Consider the following 14,544-nt stretch of genomic DNA (forward strand, 5'->3'; position numbering starts at 1 on the left):
ATCCCGGAGATTCTCTACTCTCCTATTATCACGTCGCACCTCCCTCAAGCTGTCTCGCGCAAACAAAAGACGCCCTACGTCCAAACACCAGTCGAATTCAGTTCCCCAGCATGCCGATTCAGATTATGTGGTGAATATGAACCCTGGATCAGCAAAGAATGGACGGGGGGCCAGTCGGCAGGCCCCCTCACACAACTCTTGGGACCGCAATGCCCCTCGGGATGTACATCGCAATGCGGGATATCCTGTGCCGTCGCAGTATACTCCTACGCAGAGCATGAACTCGAATTTTGGATATCAGCCTCCACAGGCTAATCAAACGCCACCGGCCTATCAATCTCATGGCTATGCTCCTGCCATGCCACAATACCAACCACAAATACCTCTGGGACAAGGCCAACAATTCGGTGCTTTTAATACTTTGCCGCAAAGCCCAATGAGCATGGATCAAACTTTCTTTCAAATGGCACAGGCTATGCCCTGGATGAACCCTGGCTTTGATAGCGGGATGCCATTCCCACCTTTTCCTTTCCCTGTCGATATGAATACCCCACTACCCTTCCAAAATACCCGATCCATGAGCACGATGGCCGGTGGCACGGGGCAACGGTTCGCGTCCCCCCAAAGACAACGCTCGCCAACACCACCAGTCAAAGTCCCGCTTCCAACACTGCAATACACAAACCAAGCGTCATTGAAGCCAGAGAAGACAGAAAAGCGACCACTCCTTGTCATCCTCGATCTCAATGGCACCCTCATTTACCGCAAGCTTCGCAAATTCCCGCCGAAATTCGCCAGACGCACCGGCCTAGATGAATTCCTAGCCACGCTAATCAAAGACTACAAAGTCATGATCTGGTCCAGCTCCCAACCGCAGACTGTAGATGCAGTCTGCGAGCAGATCTTCCCAGGTCCCATGCACGACGCCATCGTCGCCCGCTGGGGACGCGACAAGTTCGGCCTGACCTCCGTCCAATACAACAAAAAGCTCCAGGTCTACAAGGAACTGCACAAAGTCTGGGCGGAGACAAATATCCAAGGCGCATTCCCAGGCAACGAGCATCTAAAAGACCCCCCTGCCTCATCACCAGGCACCAATACACCGCACAAGAACCGCAAGCAAAGGCTTCGCGATGCCGAGGCCGCAAAGCTCACCGCGGGCCACCGCTGGGACCAGACCAACACCATTCTCATCGATGACAGCAGAACTAAGGCTTCCAGTGAGCCGTACAATATCCTTGAGATCCCGGAGTTCAGCAATGATCCCAATATCGATGAGACCGAGCTCTTCAATAAGGTCCTTCGCCGTCTCGATTATCTCGCCCACCACGACGACGTGAGCAAGGTCCTCCACGCCTGGAACGAACGCGTGGAAAAGGGCGAGGGAACTATCCTTGATTTGGATATCGGCCTCCACGAGGATTCTGTCGACGACGAGGACGGCGGGATTAGTCTTCTCCCAACGCAGTTGAACGCTTCAAAGCAGCTGAATGCCGGCTCTAAAAGCGATCCCATAACGTTTGATGGTTCGAGAGATGTCCCTGCTCCTACAACTGCCAAGTCCAAGAGAAACAAGAAGGTCAAGGCTAGAGCCAAGGCGAATGCCGCAATTATAATAGCCCCGAACACTGCAGCTACGGGACCCGCAACCGCCACTACTGCAACCCAGCCAACGCAATCCCAACAGAAAACAGAAGCGCAAAACGGGGAAATCCCAATGAGTCGCAAGGCGCGCAAAAGAGCCAAGGATGCCGCGGCCGCGGCGGCTGCCGCCACCGCTGAAGCTAAATACCAGGAGCCCCACGGTATTCCCACGCCGAACGTTGACAATGCAGCGAGCAGCCAAGTCGTCGCCAGTATCGAGCCAAACGTACACGATTACCCAATTGGCAAAAAACCGAGTCGTCGAAGACAAAAAGGCCTCGCCAGAAGGGCTAAGTTGGAGGCTGATCCTCCTGTGGGTGAGCCTGTACAGCACAGATACATCTTCCGGAATAGGGATGTTGCTGCTCCTCCTGAAGCTGAAGCCGAAAATGCTTCTGCTTCTGCTTCTGGCCCTGGTTCCGGGACGGTCTTCGGGTCCGCCTCTGCTACTGCCCACGCTGCCAATGCTGCAAAGATCATAACAAGCGGATTATCTCCTGAGTATCTCCCTCCAGATGCGGATCTGACAGTAGGAATGCAATTGGACGTGGACGCGTATGTTCCGCCGGAAGTCATGACCACGTCGGGAGCTAAGCATGGCCGGTCCCCGTCACCCGCTTCATCGGTAGGGTCGAGGAACTCGCTGCTTGATCGTCTGGAGGAGGGCCTTGGGATTGGGAAGCGGTGAGGTGTGTTTAGCTGTTAGCTGTTCTCGTGGTTGATGCATGGATTCATTCTGAGCGTAGGCCTCTTTTCGTTCTGCCTCCCATTTGCGTTGTTTCTTAGATATCCCGTCTTGTGTATTCTTACCTGTTTTAGATGGCTGGGTTTGTGGTTTGTGATGCCCGATGAATACTATTGCATAGTCAACGCATTGGCTCTGTCATACCATATTGGTTTCGTTTATTTATCGTGTATCGTGTAAATGGCGCCCTCCGACATTTCGCTGCTCTTCCTCCGTTTCTCTGTATTTTCTATTCTTCTGTCTCTATATCTTGCACTCATCGCCCGCCAAATCAGACCCGCCGACTGCCCCATTCATCCCCTATTATTTTTCGGTTTAGTTAAAACTACAAAGAAGTATGGGATACATTTGCACAAGGGCTCCACTATATAGGTCTCTCCACAGCCCGTGGCACCGCACCACGCTACGCTCCAAAGCGCACTCTTCCACACCTCGATCTACTTTTCCGCCACAAGCTGAATTGCGAGTACCTCGTCGTTCCCTTATAAGGAGCCAGAGGAGGTTGCGAGGATTATCTGGGATTATCTTTTGTTTTATCCTAGGTTGAGCGTTGGGGAGTCTTGTTGAATTTGCGTCGTTATTCTCGCTTGAAATGTGAGCAAAAGAAAGAGATTGTTCACAAACAACGAGGCTCGCTACTTAGTCATATATATACATGAAATGGATAGTTATAGAAGGAAGTAGAAGTCAGTGAATGAGCATTATCTTCGAATGCTTTTAGAAGAGCGTTATCTTCTCGATATCGTTGCTGCTCTTGGCAAGAATGACCTTCTTATGACAGAGGTCATTTCTGCGAGAGGCTATTCTGACACACCTCTGGCGGGGGAATATGTGAGTGCAGAATGCAAGATGCGAGTGCATTATTTCATGGTCTCACCATTGCCTTGCACAAGACATCAAGAGCAGGGCCAACCGGGATATACATTGATTATGCGTTCCGGCAAAGACACATAAAAATCGAGAATAGCAATGTCAGTTCTCATACCTGCCGAACCGACATCTCAAGGTAAAATCAACCCGCCCCAAAAACAGCACCCCAATACTCCCTCACCGCATCACAAACCCCCTCATTCGCAGTCCAACTCCGGAACTTATCCTCAAGCTCGCAAGCCGTCCAAAGAATCTCCTGCCAGAAACCCTTCTCGACATCAACCCTGCCATTGAACCCCCGCACAACATCCACCGGCAGCGTCCAGGCGCGCGTATACTCCCCCTCATCCGTAAACGCAGGGTTAACATCATGGAGCTGGAAGACGGTGGCGGGATTGAATTTAGGAAAGTTGGCGTGGATGAAGAAGACGTCTGGCGCGGGGGCGTCGTCACCTCTGACACGCCATATCCCGCGACTGGTCAGGGCGAAGTCCTGCACGGGATCGAACTGCGCCATTGCGGAGCCGGCTATGCCGCCGTGAATGGTTTCGTGGCCGAGGGCGCAGATGGACTCGCTGACTTGGTGGAAGGATTCGTGCATGGCGGTCGCGGCTGCGAGGAAGGTCTCCTTGTCGCCTTCGCCGGCGGCGCCTTGTGAGAGGAGGGGGTAGTAGTGCGAGGGCCCGTGGTAGTTGTAGTATGTTGCGAGGAGGAGGGAGCGGAGATGGGATCGTTTGGAGAGGAGGACTTCGCCTGATTCTGTCGACTGGCGCAGGTCCATTGGTGGGGGCGGGTGGTTTGCGATTTCGTAGAAGTGTGGGGAGGCGGAGGAGGCCCAGAAGTCGGGCCAGGTGACCATGCCATTTGAGAGGAAGGGCTCGGTGGTGAAGAGATGTTCTGGTTTCTTGAGGGGGAAGGCGTCTGCGTCTAGGAAGAGGATTTCTTCGAAGGAGGAGAAGAGCATTGCGAGGGGCTTGAATTGGTATTTTTGGATTTGGGCTGGGGCCGCGATGAGGATGCGGGATAGAACTACGCACTGCGCGTTCAGCGAGGGTAGAACTACATCGCATATGTAGTGTTCGTACTCGTCTTCGTCGGAGAGAAATACCTCCATCGGGAGCGTGGAGCCGGTTCGGCGGAGCATGCGGAGGGATATCACTAGCACTGGGAGGTAGGGGCCCCCTGCTGTTGAGACTATGCCTTTTGTGTTGGGGAGGTAGGGGAGCTCGGGTGGGGAGTCGGCGATTGCATTGACGAAGCCAGTATGCGCTTCTTTCATGGTTGTGATGTCTTCCTCCGGAACGTAGAGGGTATCTGGACGTGGTGGTGCATTGTGAGCATTGAAGCCTTCTGTGGGCGCCCTCTGATATTCGATGATAGGCTCTGTGCCCGGCGCATATTTCTCTAGCAGGGCGTGGAATTCTTGCCAGAATTGGCGATGTAATGGTGTCAGGTCTGTGGTGATGGCCTGTGGAAACGAGATATTGGGTATGTAGGATTTGAACTCTCTCAATATTGCCCAGGTGAGAAAGATAGCGAGTATCAAGGCTGCCAACAGCGCTCGCACGCGCAGAAAGGATCGCGGGATCATCGTGGAATGTCTCGGATGTAAGTGCTCTACCCCACAGCTTGATCGATAAGATCGACGATCGTTCCAATGACGTCGATGGTCATGTATTCAAGGCGAGCTATTGCAAGTCACTCAATGGAGACATGCCATTTCCAGAATGTAAATGTAAGATTATCCCGATTGCACAGACCGCTTTTTCGGCCGTAAATAAGCCTTGAAGGATTCATGTAGAGAGGCAATCTTTATATCAGGTTCTATATATCATTGGTCAGCATGGCGTTCCAAATAGCCAACGAGGTCATACGGGAAACACTATTTGTTTTAAGCTACTTTGGGTAATCACATGACTTACGATACTATTCGGATATCACCTGATCTGTCGTATATCAATTCAACCAATAATAGAAAATTTACTTCTGAAACCGGTGTGGAACCATCTATAATTGCTCTGTAGATCTGTTGATCCGGCAAGATCGCCTTCCTCTCTCCGTCAGCCACGTCTGGCTTCTTCCCTCATTCTGCCCATGTGCAGCGCAGCCCTTGTCGCTCGCCAAAGGCCATGGTAAGGGACGGGCTGACTAGATCTAATCCTGATCCTCACCCTGTCTAACATTCACCCCATACTTCTTCAATTTGCCAACAGTATGATCATCGAGGCGAGCACTAATTAATACGTCAGCTCATGTTCTGATAATCAGAACCCCTTTGAAGCCAAGGAGATACTTACGTGGGTAAAAATAGGATGGGAGGATAGCTCCTGGTCGATAGATAAGAATCTCTTTCGAAACCGGCCTCTTCGATGATCCTGAATTCATTGTTAGCATGGTTGTACGAGTTTACTCTATGCTGTATATAGACTTACTGATAAATTGTGTTCGCGTGATCCGTATATGCCTCTATATCCTCAAAATAAACGTGTGTCTTTATAGCACAAAGAATGTTAGCGTCGAGCCGTTGAATAGGAAGCATTTTTACCTGGTTGTGGCTATAGTTGTCGATAACATACCGTGGGCATTTTGAAATAATAATTAAATTGACTGTAGAAGGTTCTGACTATAGAAGATTCTAAGACCAGGCAAGAAGGTCCTACTTATATCATATTCGGTGGTAGAAAGGGAAACTCAATGGAATCATTGTTGAGCTGAAATCACCCGTGGCCCCAACGGAATGGACATGCTAAGCGGTGAGCATCAACAGTGGAGGCCAACCCCACGATGGCGGCCTGTACACACTAAGCAGGGATTAAGCAGGGACTATAGTAGGGATTATAGCAGACAGGAGGACCGAGGTGGTAGCGACGTCATTAGAATCTAGTCCGGAATATCTTTGCGTGAGCAGCTGAAGAAAGATCTGCTAGGAACTATTGGGTTTGTGGGGTATAGGAAATGTACGGATATCAAAATCGGCGAACACTAGCTCGGCGCTAGAAAATGTGAGCAGTAGGATCCGGTTGGGTTTTATGCCATTGGCTCATGGGCTGGGTCCGGGTTGCCTATAAGCACGTTACACGTATACCTATAAATCATTGATGAACGTGAGAGACGAGAAGAGCCGAGGAAAGAAAAAGAACCCAAAAATTAGTCCATTGAACGGTGACTGTGTACTAACGCCTAGCACAACTTCAAATCTGATATGTGAAAGACGGAAATCCCTGTATCGGTCCATGTCTAACCTCCTCTCTCAAAGCCTTCAGCTCTTTATCTTTCTGTGCACTTTCTGCCTTCAACTCCTCATTCCTATGAGTAAGATATTCAATCCTCTTAAACGCAATTGAGATGGTTGTCAGTTTCCGAGCAAGTTTATGCGACAGATCGACCACAAACTCTCCCCCCTCTGTGATAAGTTCGTCCAGATCCTCGCTAACCAGCGTGGTGTACCGCAGTGCCACGAACTGAGATAGCAAGTTCCTCGCATTATCAATAGTACTAGTCGTCTTATAGACCAGTCGGATTGCATCCACCAAGTACGGGAATAGGATCTTGTCTGTCTGCTCCAGGGCAAGAAGGACCTCAGCCAGACGATTCAGAGCGAATTGTTCCAATTTCACGAAGTCGAGTTGCCGTGCGAAGGAATACACTTTAGCGTGGAGATAAATCTCAGCAACGTTTTCTTCGGCTTCTTGTTCTGGTTCTTCTTCCTGGTCTTGGTCTTCTCCTTCGTGGTCTCCGACCTTTTGCGCCGAGACATGCTCCGTGGTCAGAGTGACTCCATCGCAGTATTCTAGAGGAGTCAGAGGCCGGTCGTTTAGATCGCACTCTGATAGGGCCAGGGATGGTGGCGAGTCTGGGGCTATGGGGGACTCCGCAACGGGTTGCAGAATCCTTGGACGCGCAGGAAACATTGGACATGGTGACTGTGGCCATGAAGTTTGTGACTGTGGGCTGTCAGGTGGTGATTGTGGTTCTACATCGTATTAGTGTCTCGATATTTTTGATACCGAGATGGGAAGATATAAGAGGGGGTTTATTACCATCTTCTTCATCCGCTTCCTCTGCCTCGTCCACTACTACTTCTTGTTCTTCTTGTTCTTCTCCGTCTTGCGCTGGGGCCTCTTCCCCCGCATCTGCCTCACCTTCCTCGGCTGCCACAGAAGATATTTGAGGTGCCTGATAGCCTCCAGTGTAAAGGAAGTTCAATACGCAATCAACAGTCTGGTCGTCAAAGCCACTCCAATCAATCGCCTCCTCGTATTCGTCAGTGGAAGCCTTCAGCCGGGCATCAAATGCGGGGTGGATCTCGAGTGTTCCACGGTGGACATAGTAAATGCGCTCATCACTGCCCACAATGATCTTGACTGGCGGGTTTGCGAAGATTGACCTGTTTTAAGAGTTAGCAAGAATCAGCGCGGTGAATACACCATAGTCTTGTGTAGTTATACTTGGAAGATGTCTTCGAGTCGGACGGCATGATTGAAATTTGAAAAAAGGCAAAGGGGAAATATAGATGTTCCCGTGCGGAGTATGTTGTAGAAGGTGGAGAAGACCAGTTTATGGGAATCTTACAAAACAAGCCAAGAAGTACTTAGGTGCTCTTGGCAATGCAATGAGACCCAATCTATTCTAAAAGTAGGGCGACCTCTAGCAGGGATATGCATGGGCTTAGGCTGTCACATTCTCTGCATATGTACTCCCTACACGGTCAATTATATACATCACATAAGGTCGCGGGTCTTTGCAGCTGCTATTACATCTAGGTACTCCGTAGGGCTTTACTGATTGGTTATAGCATACACATTCAAACCATTTTCACTATATTTTGGGGCTATCCATTTTCATCCGGCTATAACACTGACATAGGAAAAATACATACCAAAAGAGTACCCAAAAAGACTACTGACAAGACATGACAAGGCCGCATAAGCGACTATTCTTGTACCTTTATATCAAAGCATGAGGATATTTAAGAATATTTAAACAATTCAAGCTCAGCAATGCGGCAATATGACTGGATCGGGTATGCATTTAGCTCGGGAAATTGTGGGAACTGCTCTCTCTCATACTTCTCTTCGTATTATCTGCGTTCATCGGACGATTTTAGGCGGAGATCGGTATTATAAGAGAGCAAATTGAGATAAGTAAGATTCAAACATAGATTTGAGGATGCTACATCATCGTACCTTTTATTGTTGGAAACTGGATGTGTATAATGTGATTGGTTGGATCGTCTGTGGCCCAATTAGGCAATATAGGGGGTGCTGTTCCACTAGACCGCGAAGCCGGTGCATATAACATATCTCAAGTGGAAGGATGTCGCGCGAAGATTCGATAGGTCGCCTCCTTGCCTGGGGTTCTTAGCAGTTTGATAAGAAATTGTCTGACCCGCCGCGGATAGTAAGCTCAATTGCACCTTAGACTTTAGTTATTATGTTGTATAGTATTATACGCTAGACTCGAGAGATATTTCTGGTCGGATTCGAAAGAATAGAACAGATTATAGTGCTTACTTTGAATCCATGTGCCTGCTGAATGCCAATATCCTGGCCCTGACGATACGCAAACTCCACTGTCCTTCGCAGTGGCCCTTTGGGGTTCTTTCTAGTGCATGTACTCAATGCATTTGTAATCCGGCGCCTTCTTCGAGCTATAATGTCTCCGAGAAGACCCCCGCTTTGACCAACTTAATGCCCGAGTCTACCGAAGTCGGATGTCACACCTAATCACGCCTGAAGACTTTCTAAATTTGATTAGTCTGCACAGTGACAGAGATGAGATCTTGATGATATCATGCAGAGAGTTCCAAGGTTCCCAATATCCATGGATACCTAGGGAAGTATATGTTGACTAATCAACTGCTGAGTCCATCCGTGGACTTCCACTGGATGTACAGAGCTGAAAAGTCGACATTAATTCATCCGAGTCGGAGACTTTCAGAGTCTCACTGTAAATCCACTGGATATAAAAGCAGCACAGTAAACTTTAGTTGGTTCCCTCTTAACCTCATCAGTAATTCAGCGATGGCAAACAAGCTTGGCATATTCCCGGCCTCTGGAGGCCTTGGAGGCAGTACCCTTAAGCACCTTCTTGGGCTAGTCCCTGCCAAAGAAGTGATGCTCGTCGCTCGCAGCCCAGAGAAACTCAGCAAAGAGAAAGCCGCTGGAGCTATCATCCGCAAGGCCGATTACGACAGCGCCGAGACACTCGACCATGCGTTTGACGGAATTTCGTCATTAAACTTGATCTCCTATGCTAGTATCCAGAACGAGCATCGATTCAAGGTATATTTCACATTTTCCACAACCTTTTGACGCCTAGCGGCTAATCTGGTTCCATAGGTACACAAGTCCGCGATTGATGCAGCTCGAAAGAGTGGCGTTAAGCACATCTTTTACTCGTCTCTTGCGTTTGCCGGTGATAGAAATCTCCATACTAAAGCCCAAGTGATGCTTGCCCACATTGCGACTGAGAAGTATCTGGCCGAGCTACACGCCCAAGACCCACAGTTTACGTATACCGTCGTTCGCGAAGGGTTGTATTCAGAGTCCTTCCCACTCTATACTGCCTTCTTCGATCTCAAAGCTCCTTCTAACGAGATCTGTATCCCCCACGATGGCTCGGCCCCTGGCCTTGCTTGGGCTAAACAAGACGAGTTGGGGGAAGCAACCGCAAAACTCATTGCACAACACGCTCAAGATCCCGCTGCTTTCCCTTATTTAAACAAGACCATCCTTCTATCTGGCCCTCGTGCTTGGTCACTCAATGAAACAGCGGATGTATTCAGTCACGTGCTCAATAAGCCAATCAAGATCCGACAGGTATCCGTGGACGAGTACGTCAAGCAGCCACAGGTCCAAAATGGTCTCACATATGGTGGTGGCAACTGGGCGCCTCTCTGGGCGACTGCTTTTGATGGAATCCGCGATGGCGAATGTGCGGTTGTTACTCCAAATCTGGCGCGACTACTTGGCCGCGAACCCGAGCAGTTTGATATAACCATCAAGAATATGCTTTCGCCTTGAGCGAGCGGGAAAGGGTTACCTGAAATCCAGGCTTGTGTATTTAGGAATAGAGAGTCCATTTGGAAAGCGCCAGACCGGAGGCATAGGAATATTATGCACTAGACTTAAGATATCTGCACATCAGCCTGACTCATAGCTGTTCTCCTCCTCCTCCAAGATCGTCGAGTAGGGCAGGAACTTGCGATCATCCAGCTGCGCTGCTAGATAGTCGAAGGAATGATTTTGGGGCACAGAATATAGAAGCTCTTGCTTCACCCGAGGCCGCCGTGGCTCATTTGACTCTTCAATCCGCAGGAATTGTGATATGACGCTGCCGGTAAAATGTAGGATCATGCCTATAGTGGCTCCGACAAGCACAGCCACAGTCATGAAATAGATGAATCCCTATTAGAGTTTAGTACATGCTACCACTAAAGACTACGATATTTAGATATGCATACCTCTAATATCACGAGGATACGCAATGGAAGCAGTGCCAGGTATAAGAAGACATGTCCGATGTAGATCACTGGCGATGCGAGGAAGAGGAGAGTTGACAACAAGTAGGATAGTAATTGGATTGTAAAGCCAAGAACGAGCAACAGAGGATATTTCAGGATCGATACCCAACTCATGATTATTATGAAAATATGTGGCAAATCATCTAACTATGCATCTCGACTGTTATGATATCCAAGTAACACGCGCCGCGGTCCAACTTCAAAGCCCTAAGCCCTAATCTGCCGGATTAGGATTCCGGCGTCATCGGCGTCTACTGTACCGTGACAATGCGAGTACATCAATCGACTTTGATTACTGCCCACCGCCAATCCTTACTTTGAGCTGGCGTCGGAAGTGTCTTTCTTAGCCCGCCATTGTGACTTAGTTTGACCCTCCCCTTTCCCCACCTCCCAGCAAAATCTCGGCCCAAGGCTATCGCACCTTTCCCCGCCTTCGATGGGCAACAACCCTTCCAAAGGCCCGGTGGGCGACGCGCCGTCTGCCCATGCCCACCACAGCTCTACAAGCGATCGAAAAGTCGCCCGCCGATCCTCTCTCAACACGATCTTGGCCCCGAAGACCACCGTGGCCGATCCTTCGGCCACAAAGGAGACAGCCGCTGGGCACTCGGCAGGATTTCAAGGATCCGTGCAAGAACGTCTACAATCCCGAAACGTCCTTGAATCTTCGCCCAAAAACATAGAGAAGGCTTCGCCACAAGACGCACGTCGAGCTGAGCCCTCCACGATCAAGGACATCCCATCCCGCGACCACTCCAACCCGGTCCAAGTCCCGATCTCGCGCAATGTCCCGGGGCGCGATCCTGTGGCACCATCGGCCCCGCTCCTCAATTCGTACTATAGCGCATCGGCCCACCTACAACATCCACCACGCCTGCCATTGCCAATTGGCGATGCCAACACCACGCCCGGATCGCCTGTCGCCGGCCCCGAGGACTCGCATATCCAGTCGATGCCAGCGGATCGTCTCTTAGACGAACGGATGGATCCGAGCACTCTGGCTTCAGGTCATACAACCATTGAAGAGGAGGAGTTGCTTGATGAGCTCCAGCCATACACCATCAGTGGTGCGGGCAAGGCCGTCCCGGTCCTTATTGAATGGTCAGCGCCTGGTCAGAAGGTCTACGTCACTGGAACTTTTGTTAACTGGGAGAAGAAGTTCCGCCTGCACAGAAGGTTGGTTAAATGATGAGGCTAGGATTTCCGGGACTCGACTAACACTCGATAGTGAAAAAAATCCGTCCGTTATGTCTACTACTCTGAACCTTCGACCTGGCACGCACCACTTGAAATTCATTGTCGATGGAACAATGCGCGCTTCGGATAGTCTTCCGACTGCCGTCGACTTTACTAATCATCTGGTCAACTACATTGAAGTCAGTGCAGATGATGCTCATGACAAAGACTCGGCCGTTCCGGCGGGAGCTCAAACTCCAAACACGGTGCCAGATGCCTCTAAGCAGGTTGTAGGACATACCGAAGACCACCCTCTAGAAAAGGAAGAAACCGAGGAAGAGGTGCCACCCGGTGATTTCGGTGATGCCATCCCTCAATTCTTGGCCGACCTGGACAAGGAAGAAGATAGCCCGGCCTATTTCCAGGCCGCCAATGTCATTGGAGATACGGCTACCCCTCCCAGTCTGCCTCTCTTCTTGGGTAAGTCAATTCTCAACGGCACGACTCCCATGAAAGACGATAGCAGTGTTTTGAATTATCCGAACCACACTGTCCTCAATCACCTTGCCACGAGCAGTATCAAGAACGGTGTCCTGGCTACAAGCGCGACAACCAGGTATAAAAGAAAAGTAAGTCACTGCTCTACATACCTTTGTGGATTAACTAATCTGTATGCAGTATGTCACGACCATTTTGTACAAACCGACTGGCGATGTCACAGAATGAGCTGTGTCCAAACATATAGGGGGTTCTTTTAATTGCATGCATACATTATTTTACCGAATACTGCCTCAGACATGTTGGTGGTCTGTCCGATTTGCAGAGATAAAAAGATTTCCAAGCAATTCCCGGCCTTGTTCGGCTCATTTCCACTCGCCAGTCCTTCCTGTCTGTCCAGGTGTTCTCGGGTTCCTCCCATAATGGCAACTAGATCCTATTACTAGATCGCCCAGTCATTGACCACACATGAATGTCCGTTGAACGATCTGTCTAGTGAGGAGATCACCACATATTGCATATTTTTTCAGGCGTTACTTTCGTGTTGGGAGGGGATTTGGGATTTCACAGCTGTACAGGCGCTTCGATTTATGCAGCAATAATACAAATGGTTTGAAAAACGCTTGAGATGAGTGATGGATATGATTTTCCCAAATTTAACCGACCGAGTTCAAAGGATATCAGATTAGTCGCTCAATTCATAACACATAATAGATTTATTTTTGGTTCAAACAAGAGATCGATATCAATCCCGCCACTTCACAAACACTTCATCCGTACGGAACCGCTGGGTACAAGTACTCTCGCTCAAGGGTGTCCGGAATCCGGTCCCGTATGCCAATATACCAGCCTGTGCAATCATAATCCCGTTGTCGATACAGAACCGCTCATCCGTTGCGTAAACACTTCCACCGCGATCCCGTGCCATGATACCCATCATCTCCTGCAAACGCTCATTGGAGCCAACACCACCAACAATAAGAACCTGCTTCGATCCAACATGCGCCATTGCGCGCTCGGTGATCTCAACGAGCATTGAGAAGACAGTTTCCTGGAGAGAGAAGCACAAATCTGCGCGTGTAGGCTTTCCTTCTAATGACTCGTCTGCGACGGTAGAATCAACCGTTCTCTGCTCATCTTCTCGCGCCTTCTCCTCCCCGCCTAACCCCCACTGCTTAGCGAGACCATCGATCGCAGCCAGGATCCCGGAGAATGAACAGTCCATGCCCTTCACGACGTATGGCAGATCGACTAGCTGCTTTCCTTGCTTCGCTAGCTGTTCAATGTTATATCCTGGTGCTGGGTCGTTGGAGATATGCAGCGTGCGCGCGAACCGATCTAGACAGTTCCCTACTGCCATATCGAGGGTCTCGCCGAAAATGCGATACCGTTGCGAGCTGTATGCGATGACCTGTGTGTTACCGCCGGAGACGTATAGGACGACTGGGTTTGTTGCGCCAGTGATGAGGCGGCCCATTTCGATGTCTGGAGATTCACGTTGTCAGCGGTTTGTTCGAGTTCCAACTCCAAATAGGAGGCACGGTTTATGACATAGCTTGCATAAGTACTTACGTCCAACACAGTGGTTCACCCCGACCAGCTCTTTACCCCACAGCAGACTCAACATCCGCGCGGCGATTACCACACTCTGTAGCGGGGCACCCATTCCGGGTCCCTTGGTGAAGCAAATGCAGTCCACATCGTCGACGGACACCTTAGCTTCTTTGAGAGCTTGCTTGACCAGCTTCACAACCCATGATCGGTGATGGCGCGCTGTATCCTTGGGCAGGAAGCCCTCGCCTGGTGGGGAGACATAGGTGTGTCTGATATTGGCGAGGACCTGCGGGGCGCTACCATCCTTGGGATGCAGCATGATGCCGATGCCCAGTTTGTTGGCCGAGCCTTCCATACCAATTGCGATCATGATGGGCGGTATTTCAAGATATCAACGAGAATGTATCAAGTGAAAGCCAATACCTTCATACGCGATGTATGAGACCTCGGGCGGCGGCGTCTGATTTTCGTTATCGTTATCGACCTTTAAAGCGGCACCCGTCGGTTGTCCCGAACTAAACCCGAGCTACCC

The 14,544-nt window shown here is 50.0% G+C and overlaps 8 protein-coding genes across 8 annotated transcripts; 3 read left to right on the top strand and 5 right to left on the bottom strand.

Moving 5' to 3' along the window:
• Positions 1-136: 136 nt before the first annotated feature.
• Positions 137-2,332, top strand: N7518_009483 (NIF domain protein; the record flags this gene model as incomplete). The annotated part of the gene is made up of 1 exon (XM_057190409.1): positions 137-2,332. The coding sequence occupies one exon, from the start codon at positions 137-139 to the stop codon at positions 2,330-2,332; it is 2,196 nt and encodes a 731-aa protein (XP_057038065.1).
• A 1,069-nt stretch (positions 2,333-3,401) lies between these two features.
• N7518_009484 (alpha-mannosyltransferase) lies at positions 3,402-4,850 on the bottom strand (the record flags this gene model as incomplete). The annotated part of the gene is made up of 1 exon (XM_057190410.1): positions 3,402-4,850. The coding sequence occupies one exon, from the start codon at positions 4,848-4,850 to the stop codon at positions 3,402-3,404; it is 1,449 nt and encodes a 482-aa protein (XP_057038066.1).
• Positions 4,851-5,413: 563 nt separating this feature from the next.
• On the bottom strand, positions 5,414-5,844 carry N7518_009485 (uncharacterized protein; the record flags this gene model as incomplete). The annotated part of the gene is made up of 4 exons (XM_057190411.1): positions 5,414-5,492; positions 5,557-5,634; positions 5,692-5,750; positions 5,836-5,844. 4 exons carry the CDS (start codon positions 5,842-5,844, stop codon positions 5,414-5,416), a joined length of 225 nt encoding a protein of 74 aa, XP_057038067.1.
• A 606-nt stretch (positions 5,845-6,450) lies between these two features.
• N7518_009486 (uncharacterized protein) lies at positions 6,451-7,736 on the bottom strand (the record flags this gene model as incomplete). The annotated part of the gene is made up of 3 exons (XM_057190412.1): positions 6,451-7,232; positions 7,300-7,646; positions 7,708-7,736. 3 exons carry the CDS (start codon positions 7,734-7,736, stop codon positions 6,451-6,453), a joined length of 1,158 nt encoding a protein of 385 aa, XP_057038068.1.
• Positions 7,737-9,282: 1,546 nt separating this feature from the next.
• Positions 9,283-10,284, top strand: N7518_009487 (uncharacterized protein; the record flags this gene model as incomplete). Its single annotated transcript, XM_057190413.1, has 2 exons — positions 9,283-9,543; positions 9,601-10,284. The coding sequence occupies 2 exons, from the start codon at positions 9,283-9,285 to the stop codon at positions 10,282-10,284; spliced, it is 945 nt and encodes a 314-aa protein (XP_057038069.1).
• Positions 10,285-10,404: 120 nt separating this feature from the next.
• N7518_009488 (uncharacterized protein) lies at positions 10,405-10,898 on the bottom strand (the record flags this gene model as incomplete). The annotated part of the gene is made up of 2 exons (XM_057190414.1): positions 10,405-10,668; positions 10,725-10,898. 2 exons carry the CDS (start codon positions 10,896-10,898, stop codon positions 10,405-10,407), a joined length of 438 nt encoding a protein of 145 aa, XP_057038070.1.
• A 322-nt stretch (positions 10,899-11,220) lies between these two features.
• N7518_009489 (putative Snf1 kinase complex beta-subunit Gal83) lies at positions 11,221-12,686 on the top strand (the record flags this gene model as incomplete). The annotated part of the gene is made up of 3 exons (XM_057190415.1): positions 11,221-11,960; positions 12,013-12,589; positions 12,639-12,686. 3 exons carry the CDS (start codon positions 11,221-11,223, stop codon positions 12,684-12,686), a joined length of 1,365 nt encoding a protein of 454 aa, XP_057038071.1.
• Positions 12,687-13,203: 517 nt separating this feature from the next.
• Positions 13,204-14,382, bottom strand: kae1 (O-sialoglycoprotein endopeptidase; the record flags this gene model as incomplete). Its single annotated transcript, XM_057190416.1, has 2 exons — positions 13,204-13,943; positions 14,031-14,382. The coding sequence occupies 2 exons, from the start codon at positions 14,380-14,382 to the stop codon at positions 13,204-13,206; spliced, it is 1,092 nt and encodes a 363-aa protein (XP_057038072.1).
• Between the last annotated feature and the right edge of the window lie 162 nt (positions 14,383-14,544).

Source organism: Penicillium psychrosexuale (assembly GCF_028828465.1).
Source record: "Penicillium psychrosexuale strain IBT 29551 chromosome Unknown utg000005l, whole genome shotgun sequence".
NCBI lineage: Eukaryota > Fungi > Ascomycota > Eurotiomycetes > Eurotiales > Aspergillaceae > Penicillium > Penicillium psychrosexuale.